The 21296-nt window shown below is 45.8% G+C and overlaps 1 protein-coding gene across 2 annotated transcripts in view; it reads left to right on the top strand.

Annotated features, from left to right (window-relative positions):
- LOC128413680 (transmembrane protein 150A-like) overlaps positions 1-21296 on the top strand; it is a 52699-nt gene that overhangs the window by 16447 nt on the left and 14956 nt on the right. Inside the window, exons 2-4 of one of the 2 annotated variants that reach the window (XM_053387979.1) lie at positions 5886-5933; positions 19745-19816; positions 21165-21232. In XM_053387979.1, the coding sequence (XP_053243954.1) occupies positions 5886-5933; positions 19745-19816; positions 21165-21232 (188 nt within the window). The remainder of the gene's footprint in view (positions 1-5885; positions 5934-19744; positions 19817-21164; positions 21233-21296) is intronic. The other variant, XM_053387980.1, reaches the window with a different exon arrangement.

Below are 21296 nucleotides of genomic sequence, written 5' to 3'. Positions count from 1 at the left end.
GATTTGCTGAACAAATAATTTGAAATGGAATACAAGAAGGGGAGGTATGAGGAGGTCAGAGAAATATGTTATTGAAAAGTATGTATTATGAACTATATGTTTTTTTTAATTTGTTTGTTTGTTTTTTGTTTGCATAAAAAATTGAAAACTTTAATAAATATCTTTTAAAAAAAACAAACAGAATCCCTTGCGCTCCATTTTGCCTTGGCAAAAAAGGTCACATCCAGCGGCACGGCATCAGTTGCTGACACCCCAGGGGGGTGGGTTCACCAGCCCTCGCCACCAGAACGACCCCACCCCCTAGCGGGGCTGTGCTGAGCCATCTGCCTGCCTGCACAGAGGGGAGCCTGGCTGGCCAACATGACCCTTGATAGGCAGAGAGGAACATCAGGCCACTCTGCGGTGAGGTCACCTGGTTTGTGCCCACTCAAAAATTGTGTGCGGCACCCCCCCATGCCATGTCCCTGGTCACGTCTCCCCTTGAATACACAAAAGTACAGGGTAGGTTCAGGGATGCGGGTGGCGCTGTTGGTTAAACCACAGAGCCTAGAACTTGCCGATGTTGTAAATAAAACATTGCCTTTTCCCAGAAAGCAAAAAATTAGATTACCAGTCAGATGAAAATGGACTTGGCACAAAGACATCGGGTTTAGAAAAGAATTATTATTAAATAATACAAAGATATTATCAAAACCGCACAGATTACTACTGGACTGAAAAAATGGGAAAACAATGAAAAAAGGCTTAAAATTCAACATGTGCTATCTGATAAAAGAACTTGATGAAAATGACTTTCAACATGTGATGGACATGTCCCCAAAGTAACACACACACACACACACACACACACACACACACACACACACACTGACCTATGAGGAACCAAAAATAAATAAATGCTAAGACACACAATTTTTATGAAACCTGACAAATGCAATGACTTTTCTGAGAATCTTGGGTAGAGAATATTTAAGTTACTGTTTGTATCCCCCCACTTTGTGTGTGTGTGTGTGTGTGTGTGTGTGTGTGTGTGTGTGTGTTGTGGGAGAAAAGAAGGGACAAACACTTTGTTAGAGGTTCCCATATCCTGTTAAAAGGGAAAATTATATAACAAAACCTGTTATAGAATTTAAGTCCCTTCGTGGTCGCCATCTGTTGTAAATAAAAAATTGCCCTTTTCCCTTATGGGGTATCCAAGAGCCCATATAGAGGCCTTACATAGGTTCCCTATTGGTAGGAGAAAATAACAGGCCAACCAGAGAATATTGAGAAGCAAAGCAGCTAGTAAGCTTGATCTTTATTGATCTGTTGCAACAGGGTGCTCCCCTCACACGCAGGAAAGGAGGAGGACCCAGAAAAAATAGTGTGCAAAGCCTTATAAAGACTTTTGAAATTCCACCCTGTAGATCAAGACCACCCTCAGAAACATCATACATACATCACAGAAAAAGGCGGTCTAAACAGAAATTTAAATGTTGTTTTTCTCTTGTCCTTGTTTATCACCTGTCTGGCAGGTTACTTGATTGGATTGCCTGAGGAGCCTTTGTAGTGATAAACACTTATTCAAACACCCTTACACCCTTAAGACAGGATTTTTGAAGCAAAAGACAATGGGGAGACTTTTCCACTTTCACCATGCAGAGAAAACATTTGCTCAGTTTAGGAATAAAAATGGTTCCAGGTTGGCCTTCCTGTGCTGATCTATGTATGTGCTTGGTTGGTACACTTATGAACATTACCATATATCTAAGACCATAAAATTCCTATTACACCGCTCAGAAGGTCGGCAGTTCAAATCCCCGCGACGGGGTGAGCTCCTGTTGCTTGGTCCCTGCTCCTGCCAACCTAGCAGTTCGAAAGCACGTCAAAATGCAAGTAGATAAATAGGTACCGCTCCGGCGGGAAGGTAAACGGCGTTTCCGTGTGCTGCTCTGGTTCGCCAGAAGCGCTTAGTCATGCTGGCCACATGACCCGGAAGCTGTACGCCGGCTCCCTCGGCCAATAAAGCAAGATGAGCACCGCAGTCCCAGAGTCGGTCACAACTGGACCTAATGGTCAGGGGGCCCTTAATAATAATAATAATAATAATAATAATAATAATAATAATAATAATAAATTATTTGTACCCCACCCATCTGGCTGGGTTTCCCCGCCACTCTGGGCGGCTTCCAACAAAGATGAAAAATACACTAAAATGTCACATATTAAAAACTTCCCTGAACAGGGCTGCCTTCAGATGTCTTCTGAATGTCAGGTAGTTGTTTATCGCTTTGACATCTGATGGGAGGGCGTTCCACAGGGCGGGCGCCACTACCGAGAAGGCTCTCTGCCTGGTTCCCTGTAACTTGGCCTCTCACAGTGAGGGAACCACCAGAAGGCCCTCGGAGCTGGACCTCAGTGTCCGGGCAGAACGATGGGGGTGAAGACGCTCCTTCAGATATACTGGACCGAGGCCGTTTAGGGCTTTAAAGGTCAGCACCAACACTTTGAATTGTGCTCGGAAACGTACTGGGAGCCAATGTAGGTCTTTCAAGACTGGTGTTATATGGTCTCGGCGGCCGCTCCCAGTCACCAGTCTAGCTGCCGCATTCTGGTTTAGTTGTAGTTTCCGGGTCACCTTCAAAGGTAGCCCCACGTAGAGCGCATTGCAGTAGTCCAAGCGGGAGATAACCAGAGCATGCACCACTCTGGCGAGACAGTCCGCAGGCAGATAGGGTCTCAGCCTACGTACCAGATGGAGCTGGTAAACAGCTGCCCTGGACACAGATTTGACCTGTGCCTCCATGGGCAAGGATCTTTACCTTTTACAGGGTAGGTTCTGTCTGGCACTACTGTAGCCCATCTCCCGAAAGGTGCCAAACCATCTCCCTGACTGATGTGACTGACTTGTGAAGAGCTGCTGCCTTGCCACTCTGGCAGCTCCTGCAAGGGGCTTCCCCTCCCTGATCCACTCTTCCCATTGTGTTTACTCTGGTGGGATATAAATGACCTGCTACACATGCTATTAGATTGTAATTTTTATCTCGCTTGGACTACTGCAATGCGCTCTATGTGGGGCTACCTTTGAAGGTGACCCGGAAACTACAACTAATCCAGAATGCGGCAGCTAGACTGGTGACTGGGAGCAGCCGCCAAGACCATATAACACCAGTCTTGAAAGACGTACACTGGCTCCCAGTACATTTCTGAGCACAATTCAAAGTGTTGGTGCTGACCTTTAAAGCCCTAAACAGCCTCGGTCCAGTATACCTGAAAGAGTGTCTCCACCTCCATCGTTCTGCCCACACACTGAGGTCCAGTGCCAACGGCCTTCTGGTGGTTCCCTCACTGCGAGAAGCCAAGTTACAGGGAACCAGGCAGAGGGCCTTCTTGGTAGTGGCACCCGCCCTGTGGAACGCCCTCCCACCAGATGTCAAAGAGAAAAACAACTACCAGACTTTTAGAAGACATCTGAAGGCAGCCCTGTTTAGGGAAGCTTTTAATGTTTAATAGGTTATTGTATTTTAGGGTTCTGTTGGAAGCCGCCCAGAGTGGCTGGGGAAGCCCAGCCAGATGAGCGGGGTATAAATAATAAATTATTATTATTATTATTACCAAAAAGTTTGAGCCCATGCCTTTGCATCCAAATAGAAAGGTTCTGCTCACCTCTTGTTTTAGCAGGGGGCTGAAATTTAGACCCTTCTTTTCTTTGTTAGGTTTTGACAGAGGCAGAAAAGGATTGCCGTGGTTAAAAAAAATCAAGTGCATACAAATATATATGCAAATTGGGACTTGCATTCTTTCTCCCACAGCTCAAACCTGGCTTCACCACTGTTTTTGGACACAGATTTGCTGGCCAGCCTTTCTATTATTCAGGCAGACCGTTTGCATTTAAAAAGAATTATTTTAAGCACCGCCTGTTAGGGATGGGCAAGGATCTGTCGGTTTGGGCTTCTCTTGGGTTTTTCTCCCCTTCTCCACCCCCCCCCCCCAGTCTTCATTCAGTCCACCACATTTCTGCATTTTTATTTTGAAAAGTGAACGCAAAAATGTGTGAATTGATTAATACTGCTGTTATATGCTAAGAATGTGGAATCTTAGAAATTGGTGATTTGGTGGACGATCCTTAAACGTGCTGATGGTTATCATGCCAATTAACAATGTTCAATTAAATGGAAAACGGCAGTCCTGTGGCTGCTTTAGCAGCAGTGGTGAGCAGTGGTATGTGGATTGCCTTTCCGCACGTTGTCCTGCTAACGCAGTGTGCTGGTTACTGGCCTTGGGCTGCAACCTCCTGGAGTGCTTTTGCCTGGTTGGAATGTTTACTTGACCTCTGAACCTGGCTTCTTGCTTCTCTGGACGGAGGATGCAGAGGGATGTGCGATTGGGTCTAGAACAGCTAGTAGAAAGTCGTCTTCATTGCTCCACCCACTTTTGGCCCTGACCCCACCCACTGCTGGCATGTGGGCACTGCTGCCCAGAAGCAAATGCAGCCCTGAGGCTGAAAAATCTTCCTTAAAAGGTTGCTATCTAAGGGGTGGGGAGGCATTTGGAGCCGTTTTGCCTGGGATGCATGTCGGACTCTTATCACTAGACAAACACTGCCAAGCAGATAGTCTGCCAGGGGAAGGAGCTGACTCCAAGTGCAGGGGTGGCCCCCACCTTAGCTAGAGTGAGGCAACGGCCTCAGACAGACGATGCTATAATAAGGCACCCCCCTCCCACTGCCTGCTATTTCTCCAGAGTTCATCAGCTCTTCCCTTCTGCTGGAGGACAGCAACACATGCCAGCCCAGCTCCATTAACATGTGGACCCCAGAATTTCGGATCCCCCCAAAACCGATGCCAAAGCTTACTGCTGGTTTTCTGCCACAAATCCCGCGTTCCTTGCCGCGCCCCTCCCCCAAACCGAGTAATTGACACAGCAAATCGGGGTCACAAGTAAATAGCCAAAAACCCAACGTTGTCCGTTTGACTGGTGCCAAAGATGTGTGCTGGTTTTGTGCCACAAACCCCACTTTCTGTGCCATCCCCAAAACTCTGTAATTGACACTCAAATCAGGGGCCACAGTTACATCCCAAACAGTGTTCGAAACTCCCATTGTTCTAGGTGTGTTTTGCGACAGGGAATTTCATTAGCACAAGCTGTGTCTGAGCACTGGGCGCAGCACCGCACGTAAGATTTCAGATTAAAACTGCGGAGTGGAAGGAAAGGAGGACCCTTTTCTGCCTCCCTACTTCCAGCTACTCCCTGAAGACTGGAGAAGAGACCCTCTTAAGAATATTAGGGGGGTGGGCAGGGGAAGGACTAGACCATGTGAAAAATGAACCTAATATTTTAGCTGCTGTTCATTCATTTTCAGCTTTGTATTAAAAAAGCATGCCTAGATGTTCCGCTGTTGCGTCCATAACCTCTGTTTCAGGTGCCATTTAGCTCCTAGCTTTCATATCTCCATATCTAACACTGACCCCAAAGCCCAGGCTTGTCCGATTGACTGCACACTGGTGTCAAAGTTGTGTGCTGGTTTGGTGCTCTATCCTTAACACACCTGTTGCCTCCAGGTGTGATGGAGGATGCTACTCGGTTGCTTAGGCTGAACTGCGGTGCAGCATGACCCAGATTGCCTCAAAATCTCTACCAATCCACTTTATTGATGGACAGCAAAGGTTAAGAGAAATGACTTGCTGAAGGCTACGCACCGAATCTGTGGTTGAGGAGGCAGAAGTTTGAAGACTGACTGCCACCTTTGGCCTGAACACCCTGTTTACTGGTTTACTGTGCATTCTTAATGGAGGCTTGAGCATTGGGGCTGCTCCTAGGCTGCAGAGAACTGAGAAGCAGCCGTTGGGTGTTTGAGGAGAGCAGACACGATCACTTCTTTCACTTCTTTCTTTTATTCCCTACAGGTATGCCATGGCACTGTCCAACAATCACATCTGCCCAGTCCATAATTGGTAAGAGTTCTTCCTCCCTTTGCACCATGGCTTTTGTTGGTGGCTCTGCCTGTCTGTGTGGGTTTTCCTGGGCTGGTTCTAATATCCTTGCTCATTTGCTTGCATTCTGCTTCTAGCCAGGAGGGGAAAGACCTTGATCTGGTATTTAAAGCGCAAGATTCTACGGTTTACTTAGACTCTGTGCTTGCATAGTCTTTTCATTTTTTCCCCCCAACCCAAAGTCGGCCGCCTAGATGATGTAAGTAGCTAAAGAACTCTAACTATGAAAGCCTGAAGATGTGAAAGTTTGCAGTTTTGCCAACAATTGCACGGTGCACGTAGTCCGCTATTTAAAGCACAGAGTCTACTCACCCACTGCATTACAGGGTTTTAAAAAAACAAACCACCACTTGGTGGTCTTCATGCTTGTGGAGAAAAAAGGAGCTAGACAGTTTCACCTTAAGTGGCGGCGAACATCCAACCTGCAGGCATCGTAATTCAGATTGTTTTGCCCAAGGCATGCCCACTTTCCCTACACTTGATGCCATATACAATGATGCCTGGTGTGGTTTGCAGGGATCAGCCATCAAGCCGGAGGGGCTTGATTTCATTTTTTTTTTTTATAAAATTTTTATTGGCTTTTCAACATACATTATAAGACAATACGAACAACAAACACAAACAAACAAACATAAAAACATGTATAATTTCATGAATTTTTTCATGTACCCAATTTCAACGACTTCCCCGTGCCTCTCTTTTCTGCATCCCTATTTTAAACTTTTTCAGCAACCCCTGATCTAGATTACTTAAAAATTCCTTTCTTTAACCCTTTTCTTTCCTCTTGTCCAATCATTTATCTCTGCAAATCTGCTATGCTTTACCCATGACATTTTAACACTCACTAATTTTACAACAATTTTTAAGATAAAATTTAAATTTCTTCCAATCTTCTTCCACCGTCTCTCTCCCTTGGTCACGGATTCTGCCCGTCATCTCTGCCAGTCCCATATAGTCAATCACCTTCGTCTGCCACTCTTCCAGCGTGGGTAGTTCTTGTGTCTTCCAATACTTTGCTAGTAGGACTCTTGCTGCTGTTGTAGCATACATAAAAAACGTCCTATCTTTCTTTGACACCAATTGGCCTACCATGCCCAGGAGAAAAGCCTCTGGTTTCTTATGAAAGGTACACTTAAGCACCTTCTTAATTTCATTATAAATCATTTCCCAGAAGACCTTAATCCTTGGGCACGTCCACCAAAGGTGGTAGAAAGTACCTTCAGTTTCATTACATTTCCAACATTTATTATCAGGCAAATGATAAATTTTTGCAAGCTTGACTGGGGTCATGTACCACCTATAAATCATTTTCATGATATTCTCTCTTAAGGCATTACATGCCGTGAACTTTATACCGGTGGTCCATAACTGTTCCCAGTCAGCAAACATAATGTCATGACCAATGTCCTGCGCCCATTTAATCATGGCTGATTTAACCGTTTCATCCTGTGTATTCCATTTCAACAGCAAGTTGTACATTCTTGACAAATTCTTAGTATTGGGTTCAAGCAATTCTGTTTCTAACTTTGACTTTTCCACCTGGAAGCCGATTTTCCTGTCCTGTTTAAAAACTTCATTTATCTGATAATAATGAAGCCAATCTCTTACTTTAGATTTCAGTTTCTCATAACTCTGTAATTTCACATTTCCTCCTTCTTGTTCTATGATTTCCCAATATTTTGGCCATTTAGATTCCATATTGAGTTTTTTAACTTCCTTAGCCTCCATTGGTGACAACCACCTAGGGGTTTTATTTTCCAACAAATCTTTATAACGAATCCAAACATTGTATAATGCTTTCCTAACAATATGGTTTTTAAAACCTTTATGAATTTTTACCTTGTCATACCATATATATGCATGCCAACCAAACCTATTATTGAACCCTTCTAGATCCAAAATGTCTGTGTTCTCAAGAAGTAGCCAGTCTTTCAGCCAGCAAAAAGCTGCTGCTTCATAGTACAATTTTAAGTCCGGCAGGGCAAACCCCCCTCTTTCTTTTGCGTCAGTTAATATCTTAAATTTTATTCTGGGCTTTTTGCCCTGCCAGACAAATCTCGATATATCTTTCTGCCACTTCTTGAAACAGTCCATTCTGTCCACAATCTGCAATGTTTGAAACAAAAACAGCATTCTTGGCAAAACATTCATCTTAATAACAGCAATTCGGCCTAACAAGGAAAGTCTCAAATTCGACCATATTTCTAAATCTTTCTTAATTTCTGACCAACATTTCTCATAATTATCTTTAAATAAGTTCACATTCTTAGTTGTTAAATTAACCCCCAGATACGGAGGGGCTTGATTTCAAACCGTGCCGGCGAAGGGAGTGCGATGTGCAGGTGCTGCTGATCAGGTGCAAGTGCTGCCTGGAAACGATGCCTTATGAGGAACGGCTAAGGGAGCTGGGCATGTTTAGCCTGGAGAAGAGGAGGTTAAGGGGTGATATGATAGCCATGTTCAAATATATAAAAGGATGTCACATAGAGGAGGGAGAAAGGTTGTTTTCTGCTGCTCCAGAGAAGCGGACACGGAGCAATGGTTCCAAACTACAAGAAAGAAGATTCCACCTAAACATTAGGAAGAACTTCCTGACAGTAAGAGCTGTTCGACAGTGGAATTTGCTGCCAAGGAGTGTGGTGGAGTCTCCTTCTTTGGAGGTCTTTAAGCAGAGGCTTGACAACCATATGTCAGGAGTGCTCTGATGGTGTTTCCTGCTTGGCAGGGGGTTGGACTCGATGGCCCTTGTGGTCTCTTCCAACTCTATGATTCTATGATTCTATTCTATGATTCTATGATCAGCAGAATGTTGGCGCTTGTGAATACGTGTGACTTTGCCTGTGTGGTTTGAGTTGAAACTGCAAGGGTGAAGGAAAATGACATCGTCCTGATGTCAAAGGACTGACAGGTAGGTGGGCCCAGTCCTCCTGCCAAAATGGATTGAGAGACATAAGCACTCACCCTCCTGGCTGGAAAAGGGACCTCTTTAATCTTTAAAGGCTCCAAATCCTAAAGGAAGGAGGGGCTGGAGTCTTAGTCTTTATGAACCTGGATAGCTCAGCTGTTTGGAGTGTGGTGCTGATCAATGCCAAGGTTGCAGGTTCTATCCCTGTATGGGACAACTGCTTATTCCTGCAATCACAGGGGGTTGGACTTAGATTATACTCAGGGTCCCGTCCAAGTCTGTGATTCTCTTTGGGGGAACTTTTAACTTCTCAGCAGGATACGTCAGCGTCATGAGGAACCAATAGGCTTTCAGGATGAATAGATCAAGTAGTTAGTAAATAGAGACGCAACATAGACTGGCTACAAAGCATAGCATGAAAACAATATTTTGACTCCCTCCTCTTCACCGCTTACAAACCTCCCTCCACATTAAAGTATTTATTGTACATAAGGATATGTACAATTTTAATGCCCACAGTGCAGCTCCATTTATTATATGAAAGGAATGCCCTTTTTGACTAAAAATGAATATAAAAAATATTATTACACTTTCCAAGCTCTCCCTATTTTAATGTAGCACTTAACATTTTTTAGCAGGGTGCCAGTCGATGGACAATTTTGGGGCAGGGACTAAGGTTATTTTTTAACCCAAAGCTGCAGTCGGGATCAGAGGTTCATGTAGAGGAGACGTGGATATGCATATCTCTCTCTCTGTCTCTCTGTGGGCCTTATCTAAAAGATTTCAGCCAGGAGTGTTTCCTAGCCCTGTCTGGAGCCACCAGGAATTGAACCTAGGAACCTCTGCATGCTAGGGACAATTGCATGGATCCAACAGCTCTGGCATCCTGCAACTTTAAAGGTCCTGCCTCGCACTTGGAACAGGAGGTGCACAGAGGATCACCTTTCTTCTTTCTCACTAGGACACCCCACCTTCCAAAGACCTACCAACCAGTTGTTGTTGTTTAGTCGTTTAGTCGTGTCCGACTCTTCGTGACCCCATGGACCAGAGCACGCCAGGCACTCTTGTCTTCCACTGCCTCCCGCAGCTTGGTCAAACTCATGTTAGTAGCTTCGAGAACACTGTCCAATCATCTTGTCCTCTGTCGTCCCCTTCTCCTTGTGCCCTCCATCTTTCACAACATCAGGGTCTTTTCCAGGGAGTCTTCTCTTCTCATGAGGTGGCCAAAGTATTGGAGCCTCAGCTTCAGGATCTGTCCTTCTAGTGAGCACTCAGGGCTGATTTCCTTCAGAATGGAGAGGTTTGATCTTCTTGCAGTCCATGGGAGCCAGCTGCAAAATGCATGTGTTTAGAATTAAACAATAGGGTGTCTCCGAGAGCATTCAGACCCCAGGAATTTATTTTCAGCACCAGAACTGAACTGGGCTCACAGTCCTTTGGCACAAAAGTCTACCCCTTGTTTACCTTCCTTCATTTCAGCTAAGTTTGGTAGGAAATGTTAAGTCTGTTTGTTGTTGCTGCTATTGTTAAGAAAAAATCAGGCTCAGAAATCCTCTCTGATCTGCAAAGTCCATTCTACCAGCTAGTAGAATCTACTGTCTGCTCCCCCCTGCAACTTAGAGAATCCAGCTGCAGGGGGCCACCTGTGTGGACTTGTGTGTGTTGCATTCTTTCTTGCTCTGTGGCTGTGGAGTGTCTGTTCCTATCAGGGGAAGCAAAGAGGCACAAAGAGCCACCCAGACAGAGGATTTTAGAGAATGGAAATGGAGCAGGGCAAGTATATATTAAGTGAGTGAGCAGAGATCTCATGGAAAGTGGAGGATAGTGAGGAAACAGAAGGAAGTGTACCAGTTCGCATCAGGTCCTGATGAACCAAAGGGTTGTGGCGTCACATTTCAGCCATTATTCCCTCCAACTCCCTTTTCACAAATTGTCGAAACTTTATTCCCCACTCATATCCCATGTGCTGCTCTCTGAACACAGGGGGCTCTTAGGAGACCAGGTAGCTGCCTTCTGCTGACTGAGTCCATTGGGCCATCTAGCCTGATGGTGTTGTAAATAAAAATATGCCCTTTTCCCTTATGGGGTATCCAAGAGCCCATATAGAGTCCTTACATAGGTTCCCTATTGGTAGGAGAAAATAACAGAGGCCAACCAGAGAATATTGAGAAGCAAAGCAGCTAGTAAGCTTGATCTTTATTGATCTGTTGCAACAGGGTACTCCCCTCACACGCAGGAGAGGAAGAGGACCCCCAAAAAATGCTGTGCAAGGGCTTATAAAGACTTTTGAAATTCCCATCCTCTAGATCCAGACCACCCCCAGAAACATTATGCATTCATCACAGAAGGGGTGTAACCTAAGACCACCCCTCAGATAAGGCGGTCTAAAACAGAACATTTGCATGTTGTTTTCTCCTGTCGCTTTGTTTATTTCCTGTCTGGCAGGTTACTTGATTGGATTTCTTGGGGAGCCTGGGCAGTCTTTTGTAATGATAAGGCTCACACCCTTATTCAAACACAGATTAAGACAGGATTTGTGAAGGAAGAGACAATGGGGAGGCTTTTCCATTTTGACCATGCAGAGAAACATTTGCTTAGTTTAGGAATCAAAATGGTTCCAGGTTGGCTTTCCTGTGCTGATCTATGTACGTGTGGTTATGAACGTTGCCATATATCTAAGACCATAAAATTCCTATCACAATGGGCAGCAGCAGCCCTCCAGGGTTCAGACAGGAGTGTTTCCTAACCCTACCTGGGATTGAAACTGGGACCTTTCGCATGCATATGCTCTAAGACAGGCATCCCCAAACTTGGCCCTCCAGATGTTTTGGGACTACAACTCCCATCACCACTAGCTAACAAGACCAGTGGTCAGGGATGATGGGAGTTGTAGTCCCAAAACATCTGGAGGGCCAAGTTTGGGGGTGTCTGCTCTAAGATGAGGCAGGTGGCAGCTTTGGGGTGCCATCAAGGGCGGGAGAGTGAGAGACTTGTGCTCTTGGAGTCACACACACGTTCATGATGGAAATGGTGGTGGTGTTTTCACTTAGATGTTCTACTTTGGGCACCAAAATTCCTCGAGCTAGCCTTGTTTATGAATTGACCCCATATCCCTTGCAGGTGGGTGTTGGTAGAACCGGTTTCCAGAATTGTTGGCATCCGTGTGTCTTGAAAGACAATGGAGTGCTCCACCAGGGGTGAAGTCAAACCGCTACATTAGGAGCACTGAAGTGAACTTCCTGGGGTACAATCCTGGGCAGTGTGCATGGAGTTCCTGGGCTGCCCAAACAAGACCCCACTCTCTGGTCCAAAGGGAAGTAGAGCAATATGTTTGGCAGCAGCTTGGCTGCAGGAGTTGCTGGAAGGAGGCGTACAAGGCTCCATGCAACCTTCCTAGGGTCCTCACTCCAGATTTGTGTAGGGTTTACTCCTTAGCCGTTTCTTCTCCTGAAGACGTCCTTCAAAACAGAGAAGGTTTAGGGTCAGAGTTCTAGATGGGCTACTTTCCTAGGTAAATAGGACCGGGTGAACAGCTTTTTCAGCATTCTGTCATTACGAAGCACCATAAATTCTATTCAGCATAATATGATGACAATTTGTCCCCTCGGCTGAAAATTTGGCATGGGAAAATCTTCGTTTCCGCTGGAGAACAGTCAGTTTCTCTGGAGACTTCTCATTTTTTTGCTGCTGTTTTATTTTAAGTCGTCAAATAGCTCCAGTGGGAAATGCCAGGAAAGTGATCTCTGCTCCGTTTTTGTCATGCTAGTTATTTCATAGAATCGTAGAATTGGAAGGAATCCTGAAGGTCATCTAGTCCAACCCCCTACTTTGCAGGCTGTGTCCCTGCTCCAACTATTGGAGCATTCGTCTAGCCTTATTAATTATTATCATTTGAACAAATGTGCCCCTAGACACCAAAAGGGTGGCTCAGCTCAGTTGGTTAGAGCATGGTGCTGATAATGCCCAGGTTGCGGGTTCGATACCTGTAGGGGGCAACTGCATATTCCTGCGTTGCAGGGGGTTGGACTAAATGATCCTCAGGCTCCCTTCCAAATCTACAATTCTACGATTTCTAAAAGTTTATGTTCAATGCTCTTCCCACTTTTCCCTCTTTCCTCACTGGCATGTGGATACCAGAAAATTGCCCAGAAGGAATTATAGCTCTCAGGCTAAAAATTGGTCCCCAATTCCACCTTAACTAGTTAAGAGGGGAGCCTATTTCTCACCGCAAGGTAGCTTGTGGGGAGATGGACCTTATCCCTTCACGTATCAGTATGATTCCCTCCCATGCAACTAGGAAGACACCAATGAATTGTCCACACCCCAGTCTATTATGTTTGACAATTGGGCTTGTGCAGGGGTTCGGATCTGGCACTGACTTGTTGGTTGTTGTTTTTTATTTGTACGTAAAAGCCTTTAGAATTAGTTTTGATACAGCCAATATTTTTATTATTATGAAGAAGAAGAGTTTGGATTTGATATCCCGCCTTTCACTCCCTTTAAGGAGTCTCAAAGCGGCTAACATTCTCCTTTCCCTTCCTCCCCCACAACAAACACTCTGTGAGGTGAGTGGGGCTGAGAGGCTTCACAGAAGTGTGACTAGCCCAAGGTCACCCAGCAGCTGCATGTGGAGGAGCGGAGACGCGAACCCGGTTCCCCAGATTACGAGACTACCGCTCTTAACCACTACCCCACACTGGCTCTCAGAAAGGCTTCTGTTAGCTCCCTTTGAGTTGAATTCGGAGCACAATTATGCCCCATTTTTCGGCACAACTGCCCTTGCATTTTTTTCAGAAGTAGTCAAGGATGAAAATCATTCCGGAGAAGTTAACAGGGTGTGCTGGGAGATGAGTCGGAGAGATAGCAGAATATGTTTCTTGGAAGCTCTTTGTGGCCAGGCACTTCAGCCAAGAAAAAGACTTATATTTAGTTTGATTCCGCATTTCCAGCTGGGAAATAGCTGATAGAAAATATGGGTGCACATACTTGCCCTGGAAAAGAATCCACCAAGTTTTCTCAATTGCTTCTGTCGCATAAACAGGGGGGGAAATTATAATATTGAGCTGGGCCAAGAATGCTGTGGTTTGGGGGAGGTCAAGGAGGGAGAGAGGAGGAAGGAGGTTGCCACTGTTTGTGTTCCTGCCTTTAAATAAGTTCAGGGTGTAAACAAAAGAGCTTAGGAAGGAGATGGAGAGACACCAAATGTCATCTGTCTGGTTTTGTGGGGATGGGCTGAGGCTTAGGAGAGAATTTGCCATTTTAAACTGCACATTTCTGAGCCGGTTCAAATGAAAATATTCCCGGCAGTGCCTGTCTCTTGCTAGACTAGAACCTGAGAGAAAGGTAAAGGTAAAGGGACCCCTGACCATTAGGTCCAGTCGTGGCCGACTTTGGGGTTGCGGCACTCATCTCGCTTTATTGGCCGAGGGAGCCGGTGTACAGCTTCCGGGTCATGTGGCCAGCATGACTAAGCTGCTTCTGGCAAACCAGAGCAGCACCGTTTACCTTCCCGCTGGAGCGGTACCTATTTATCTACTTTCACTGGCGTGCTTTCGAACTGCTAGGTTGGCAGGAGCAGGGACCGAACAATGGGAGCTCACCCTATCGCAGGGATTCGAACCGCCAACCTTCTGATCGGCAAGTCCTAGGCTCTGTGGTTTAACACACAGCGCCACCCACGTCCCTGACCTGAGAGAAAGCAGGGTTCAAATTTCCACGTGGCCATGAAGCTCACTGGGTGAGCTTGGGCCAGTCACTGCCTCTCAGTCTAACCTACCTCACAGAGCTAGTGTGAGGATAAAACGAGAAGGGATCAAGCATGGGGGTGCCTGCGTTCTTGATCTCCCCCTGCCCAATTTTCCAGTAATGCTCTCGAGACATCTTTGTTTGAATAGCTCAGGTGGTTAGAGGCCGTGGTGCTGATAATGCCAAGGTTGCAGGTTCGGTCCCCGTATGGGACAGCTGCATATTCCTGCATTGTAGGGGGTTGGACTAGATGATCCGCAGGGTCTCTTCCAACTCCACAATTCTCTGATTCCATATCCGAGCCCTTTGCTGCAAATCATTTGCATGGCAGTCCTTCCAAATGCATGCAATTAGGAAAACCCTTGTTCTGCTGTGCTCATTCTTCCTCTGGCAATCCTGTCGTTCAAAATTACTGTATTTTTCACCCCATAGGGCGCACTGGCCCATAGGGTGCACTTATTTTTTGGGGGGGGAATAAAGGGAAATAAATTATTTGCCCCCTGAGCCCCAAAGAGCAATGAAGCCATGACAGTGAGCGGGATGGATCCCGCTAGCTGTCCTGGCTTCGTTTTTAGCCTTGGGAGCGCAACCTCGCCATCGCTCCCGGAGCTTGCTGGGCTGGGGCGGGGGAGGCCCGAGCTTCCCCCAACCCCAGCCCCCAGAACAGGCTGCTAGCCGCAAGCCGTGGGAGCATGGCAGGAACTCCCGCCGGTCTCTCCAGGCTTGCAGATATCTGCCCGAAGCCCGGGGCGTGCCCCGCTGCGCTCCCTGGGTTTCGGGTTGCAGGCTGCTGTCCGCAAGCCTTGGGAGCCCGGCGGGAACTCCTGCTGGGCTCCGCGGGCTTGCGGATAGCTTCCTGAAGCCTGGACAGCGAGAGGGGTCGGTGCGCACCAACCCCTCTCACTCTCCAGGCTTCAGCGAAAGCCTGCATTCGCCCCATAGGACGCACACATATTTCCCCTTCATTTATGGAGGGGAAAAAGTGCGTCCTATAGGGCGAAAAATACGGTAGTTCCAACTCCTGATAAGTTAGGGAATCGGTCGTCTTAAAAACCATTCAGCTGTATCATCTTATTTATTTACTGCATTTATATCACACCTTTTTTACTGAGACCCAAATTGCTTTATTATGTTTTATTATTCTTTGTGTGCTGTGTTTAAAACCCTATATAAGCTTTGTTACAATTTTGTTCTGGGCAGTCTTTTCTAACTGGTTCTGCTGAACGATTGGTTGGCAAGGCCGTCCTATTGCAATAGTTCCTAAACCAGATCCCTAACTGGATTCGCTGATGCTTGCTGCAATTCTCTTGGTTCCGTGTTTTATTTAAAAGGTGTTCCCTCACCTGGGCAATGAGCAGGTGGTGTAGAAGCCAAATTCTTACCCCATATGGAACAAGTTGTTTTGGCTTTAGCATCTTGCAGGGTGAAAGCAAGTGTAGCTGGAGGCTTGGCTGTGCCAGCATCGTCTTGGGAAACTCTGTGTGTACATATAATAAATCCCTTCATATTTTACAAAAACTATACCATTCAGTATTCCATTATTGCAACCATCAAAACTTATTCACACTGTTGAATTTATCTTAATGCTGCCAGCGTTTTCAGCTGTACACAGTTATTTCCCATATATTCAATAAACGTTTTCCAATCTTCTCTAAACGTATGCTCTTCTTGTTCTCTTATTCTATATGTTAAGTCTGCAAGTTGTGCATATTCTGTCAACTTAAGTTGGCATTCTTCTTTGGTTGGGACCTCGCTCGTTTTCCATTTTTGGGCTAACAAAACACAGGCCGCAGTAGTAGCATACATAAATAACCTTTTTTGACACCTGAAAATTTCAGTCTGAATCATCTCCAACAGGAAGGACTGGGGTGTTGTTGTTTTTTTAAAGTACTTTTGAACAATTTTTTCCGTTCATTATGGATCATTTCCCAATACTCGTTTACCCTTTTACAAATCCACCACATATGAAAGAATGTTCCTTCCACCTCTTTTCATCTCCAGATGCGATGCAAAGAGAATCTGCTTTTGTGTCTTAATAATCCTGCATTGAAAATTTATTTCCCTCGATCATTCTTCACCCATTCATAAGAAAAGAAATTGCATTCTAATATTACCAAAGGGGACTTTGGTGAAATTCTCATGCATGGAGTGCAGGGTTTTTGTCACACTTTATGTATCTTTTGATGGGGCCAAGGGATTTTGCAGATGTGTTTTTCTTCCATTTGCAAATCATCTCTCCACTGCATTCTGCAGTGAATGCCTGTCCCGAAAACCCCATGATGTCCTTGGCTGGGCTTTCTGGAAGCTAGAGAGGCTGTGCTCCTGACAGATGTGCATTGTTAATTCTTCTTAAGGGAAGTCCTTTTCTCTTTTAAAATACATCAGTGTGGAAAGATGGATTAGAAAACAGGAAAGACTTAGGTTAAAAGCAAAACCAACAAATGCGCCAGTCTCAGGGGCTTGGTAGTTAGCCTCCTTACCAGTTAAAGCCCAGGGGAAGAATTGGAGAGCACTGGAAAAACTTTCAATGGCAACTAAACACAAACACGGGACACGGGTGGGGTGGCACTGTGGGTTAAACCACAGAGCCTAGGACTTGCCGATCAGAAGGTCAGCGGTTCGCGGTCCCTGCTCCTGCCAACCTAGCAGTTCGAAAGCACGTCAAAGTGCAAGTAGATAAATAGGTACCGCTCCAGTGGGAAGGTAAACGGCATTTCTGTGCGCTGCTCTGGTTTCGCCAGAAGTGGCTTAGTCATGCTGGCCACATGACCTGGAAAAACTGTCTGTGGGCAAATGTCGGCTCCCTCGGCCAGTAAAGTGAGATGAGCACCGCAACTCCAGAGTCATTCGCGACTGGACTTAACTGTCAGGGGTCCTTTACCTTTACCTTTAAACACAAACACACACCACCCTCGGCCACTTCTCAACTGGTAAGGTAAGGTCATTCCCACAGCCATCAAAATGATAAAGGAAAGCACCCGTTAGTGAATGGGACAAAGAAACAGAGGCTTCTTTCATGGGGGGGGAAAGACTTTCAAGAAACTGGAAGACCAGTTTCAGCAAGTCCGGCTTTGTTTCCTCTCCCCCCTTGAGGTTTCCCCCTTAGGGCAAAGCCACCTTGTAATTTCTGGGAATGGTTGCATCCTCTGGCCAAACCCGTGCATGAGTCATGTCTATCCCAGGGAAATCTCTCCCCTCCTCTGGGCCATTTGGAGTCTGTTGAACTGGTGGCTCACTTCCGCTTTCCAGAACCAGCCTCAGGAAGGCCTGGCTCTGTTGCCTTTGAAAGGGAGGTTCCCCACCTGTTAAGTTGTGGGCGAACATATCAGACGACACAGTGATTCCTCCAAAGCAGCTCTTTAGTTGTAAGCTGGAACAGAACTGAACTGAGAAGCTCAGTCAGCCTGCTTATATAGAGCTCCACTAGAATGCAACAGTCACCATTTTCTGTAACTAGCCAATCACTGAACGTCACTTTCGATCCTTCATTTGCATACAAACTATCCAATCACTGAACGTCACTTTCGATCCTTCATTTGCATAACTATCTACAGTATCCCCCTGCTGGCCCAGGGTGAGAACTTCAGTACATAACACCACCCTCATCTGCATCTGATCTGTACAGTGGTACCTCGGGTTACATACACTTCAGGTTACATACACTTCAGGTTACAGACTCCGCTAACCCAGAAATAGTGCTTCAGGTTAAGAACTTTGCTTCAGGATGAGAACAGAAATCATGCTCCGGTAGCGCGGCAACAGCAGGAGGCCCCATTAGCTAACGAGGTGCTTCAGGTTGAGAACAGTTTCAGGTTAAGTACGGACCTCCAGAACGAATTAAGTACTTAACCCGAGGTACCACTGTATTTCCAAGAAGGCATCCGAGGAAAGAAGAGTGTTTGTTTTGTTTTGTTTTTTAGAGCTTTCAGGAGTGCTAAACTAGTCCACTATGCTTGGGGTTATTTGCCCAACACAGAGCAGTATCTAGGCAAGTTTTAAAAACACCAAGCTTCCATCAAAATGGCCACGTGAAGAGGAAAGCCTTTGTGGTACAGGAAAAAATGTCAGTGTCAGCACCAGGCAGGCTTCACTTGGGATATCAACCAATGATGAACTGAAAAGACTTCCCTAGTTGCCACCCTCCGAACCTCTCTGGGAGGGACACACAGATAAGGGCCTCAGACTAGGCTTATATGTTTGAGAAGTCTTTGGGTCTTCAGAATCCAGCCTTGTCCCTAATATTGTTGCTCTCCTGCTTCATTCAATGGCTGCAAATATGAAAAGAGCTGCTCTTCACAGCCATTCTTCATGGGTGTAATGGTTATGGGGTTGCTTGTGCGTAAGTTGCCGCCACTCCTGGGTAGGTGGCCTGGTTAAACCTTTCCTGGCTGGACAGCCCCTCACTTCGTGGCTGCTCAGTCGCTGGCAGAATCCGACAGTGGGCGTTTCTTCAACCTTTTCCAACATAAAAGTTGTTTGACGCCCAGTCTCCTCCTAGCCTCCCTGCGCGGAAGCCTTCTGCGCAGGGTGGGCGTGGGTAGCGGAGGACCTGTGCTCTCTCCGCTGGTGTCCAGTGAAGAGTCTCTGAGCCTGCTCTCCGCTTCCCCCATTGGCCCCCCTCCATCCCTGGTGTCGCGCTGAATTTCTTCCCCAACAGGAGACCTGCCTCTCTCCCTACTTGGCCCCTCTCCAGCATCGTCGTGGAGCCTCTCCTCCTCCTCTCGTTCCGATGGCAGTTCCCTGACAATGGGGATAGATATAACGTTTTTAAACAAAAAATTGGAATTCCATGCTTGCCCAGCTGTTGTGTGGCATTGCAGAATATCTGTCCTTGGGAATATATATCTAGTTGGAGAGTATGCTGCTTCCTGGTTCTTCTTTGTATTCTCTGTATTTGGGAAATCTACTGCACCTGTCATTCTTTGTTGCTGGCCCATAGAATTCGATGCTAAGTGATATTTGGGGGAGTTTGGGCCGTTTCTAGACAGGATGGCATCTTTCTGAATGGACCCAAACTTATTCTTCTGTTATTCCTCTTTGGGGGGAAAAAAGATTTTAAAAATGGTTTGCCTTGTTTAGAGGTGCAAAGCCTTCATGTTATGCGCTCTGCTTTCCTTTGCAGGATTTATAATCAGTCTTGTGAGCTGGATAGCCCTATTTCCTGCTGTACGTTGGATCATATCCCTCTTGTCAGGTAAGGAACGCTATTCCTTGCTCCCTGGGGCAAGTTGGTGGGTGATTTCTGGAAATCAGAAGCAGCCTTGCAGATGCAAAATTTCAGGCCAAATATAGCCCTCCATTCCTATCCAACTGGCCTTCAGGACTCTCCCCTGGCCACAACTTCTCACCAGCCCAGTTCTGCATCCTCCTCACATGCTTTTGCCTGGCTGGAGTGTGTCCTTAAATTGTACTATTGCTTGCTTGACCAGATGATTGCTGGGGCTTATAATAAAAATTTATTTTTTGTTCCCTGTCCATTCGACGAGGTTGCCCCAGTCACTCGGGGCTTCTTCCAACAGAATATACAAAAGCACAGTAGAACATCACACATTAAAAGCTGCCTTCAGATGTCTTTGATCAATTGTGTAATTGTTTATTTCTTTGACATCTGGGGGTACGACGTTCCACAGGGAGGGTGCCACTACTGAGAAGGCCCTCTGCCTGGTTCCCTGTAACCTTGCAGTGAGAGAACCATCAGAAGACCTTCAGAGGTGGACCTCAGTCTCTGGGCTGAACGATGTGGGTGGAGACGCTCCTCCGGTTATACAGGTCCAAAGTCATTTAGAGCTTTAAAGGTCAACACCAACACTTTGAATTGTGGTTGGAAACACACTGGGAGCCAATGTAGGTATTTTTGAACTGTTGTAATATGGTCCCGGCTGCTCAGTTTATAAAAGCCGTAAGCATATTTATAAAAGACGTAAGCACAAACAGATGGGCCTGGTGAGCATTCAATGTTCCCATCCCCTATAGTTATAATCCATGGGTTGCCATCTGATTTTATTCTGCTCCAATTTTGATTTTAAGTTGTATTTTAATCAATTGTTTGATTTATGCTTTTAATGTATCATACTTTGATGTTAGCTGCCCTGAGCCCAGTCCTGGCTGGGGAGGGCGGGGTATAAATAAAATTATTATTATTATTATCAAAGTGCAATTAACAGCACATTATAATAAATGAATCTTTGAGAAAGGAAAATATAATGTGGCTGTTGCATGCAAAGATTACAATTTAAACACTGCTGAATTGTACATTGCCCCTCCTTCCTTATTTAAATCTTCCAACATAATCTGAGCTGTCCTAACTACATGACCTTTTAGTTCTCTTGAGAGTTTATTTACCAGGTCAGAGTGAAATTCCAGGCTAGAATATAAGATCCAGGAAAATCTGAACAGAAAACTTTGTTTTCATGCCACAGTGAGGACTAAGGCCTCATGTGATGCAGTATTTGCCTGGGGTGCCAAAATTCCCCGGGCCTGTTCTCCTTATCTGGTCTTATGAGATAACATGCTTTGATACCTTCTCAATGTTCTCCCTACAGCAAGTGTGGTACATTCCCTCCAGAGAGTTGCTTCTTCAGCCTGATCTGCAGCTTGGGCTCATTCATGGGTGAGTCGGTGTAATGGAAATTGGGGTTGCTCGTGCGTAAGTTGCCGCCACTCTTGGCAAGGTT

This window comes from Podarcis raffonei, chromosome 5 (genome assembly GCF_027172205.1).
Source record: "Podarcis raffonei isolate rPodRaf1 chromosome 5, rPodRaf1.pri, whole genome shotgun sequence".
NCBI lineage: Eukaryota > Metazoa > Chordata > Lepidosauria > Squamata > Lacertidae > Podarcis > Podarcis raffonei.
The sequence above is the reverse complement of the archived record's forward strand: the minus strand, read 5'-3'. Positions and strand labels throughout refer to the sequence as shown.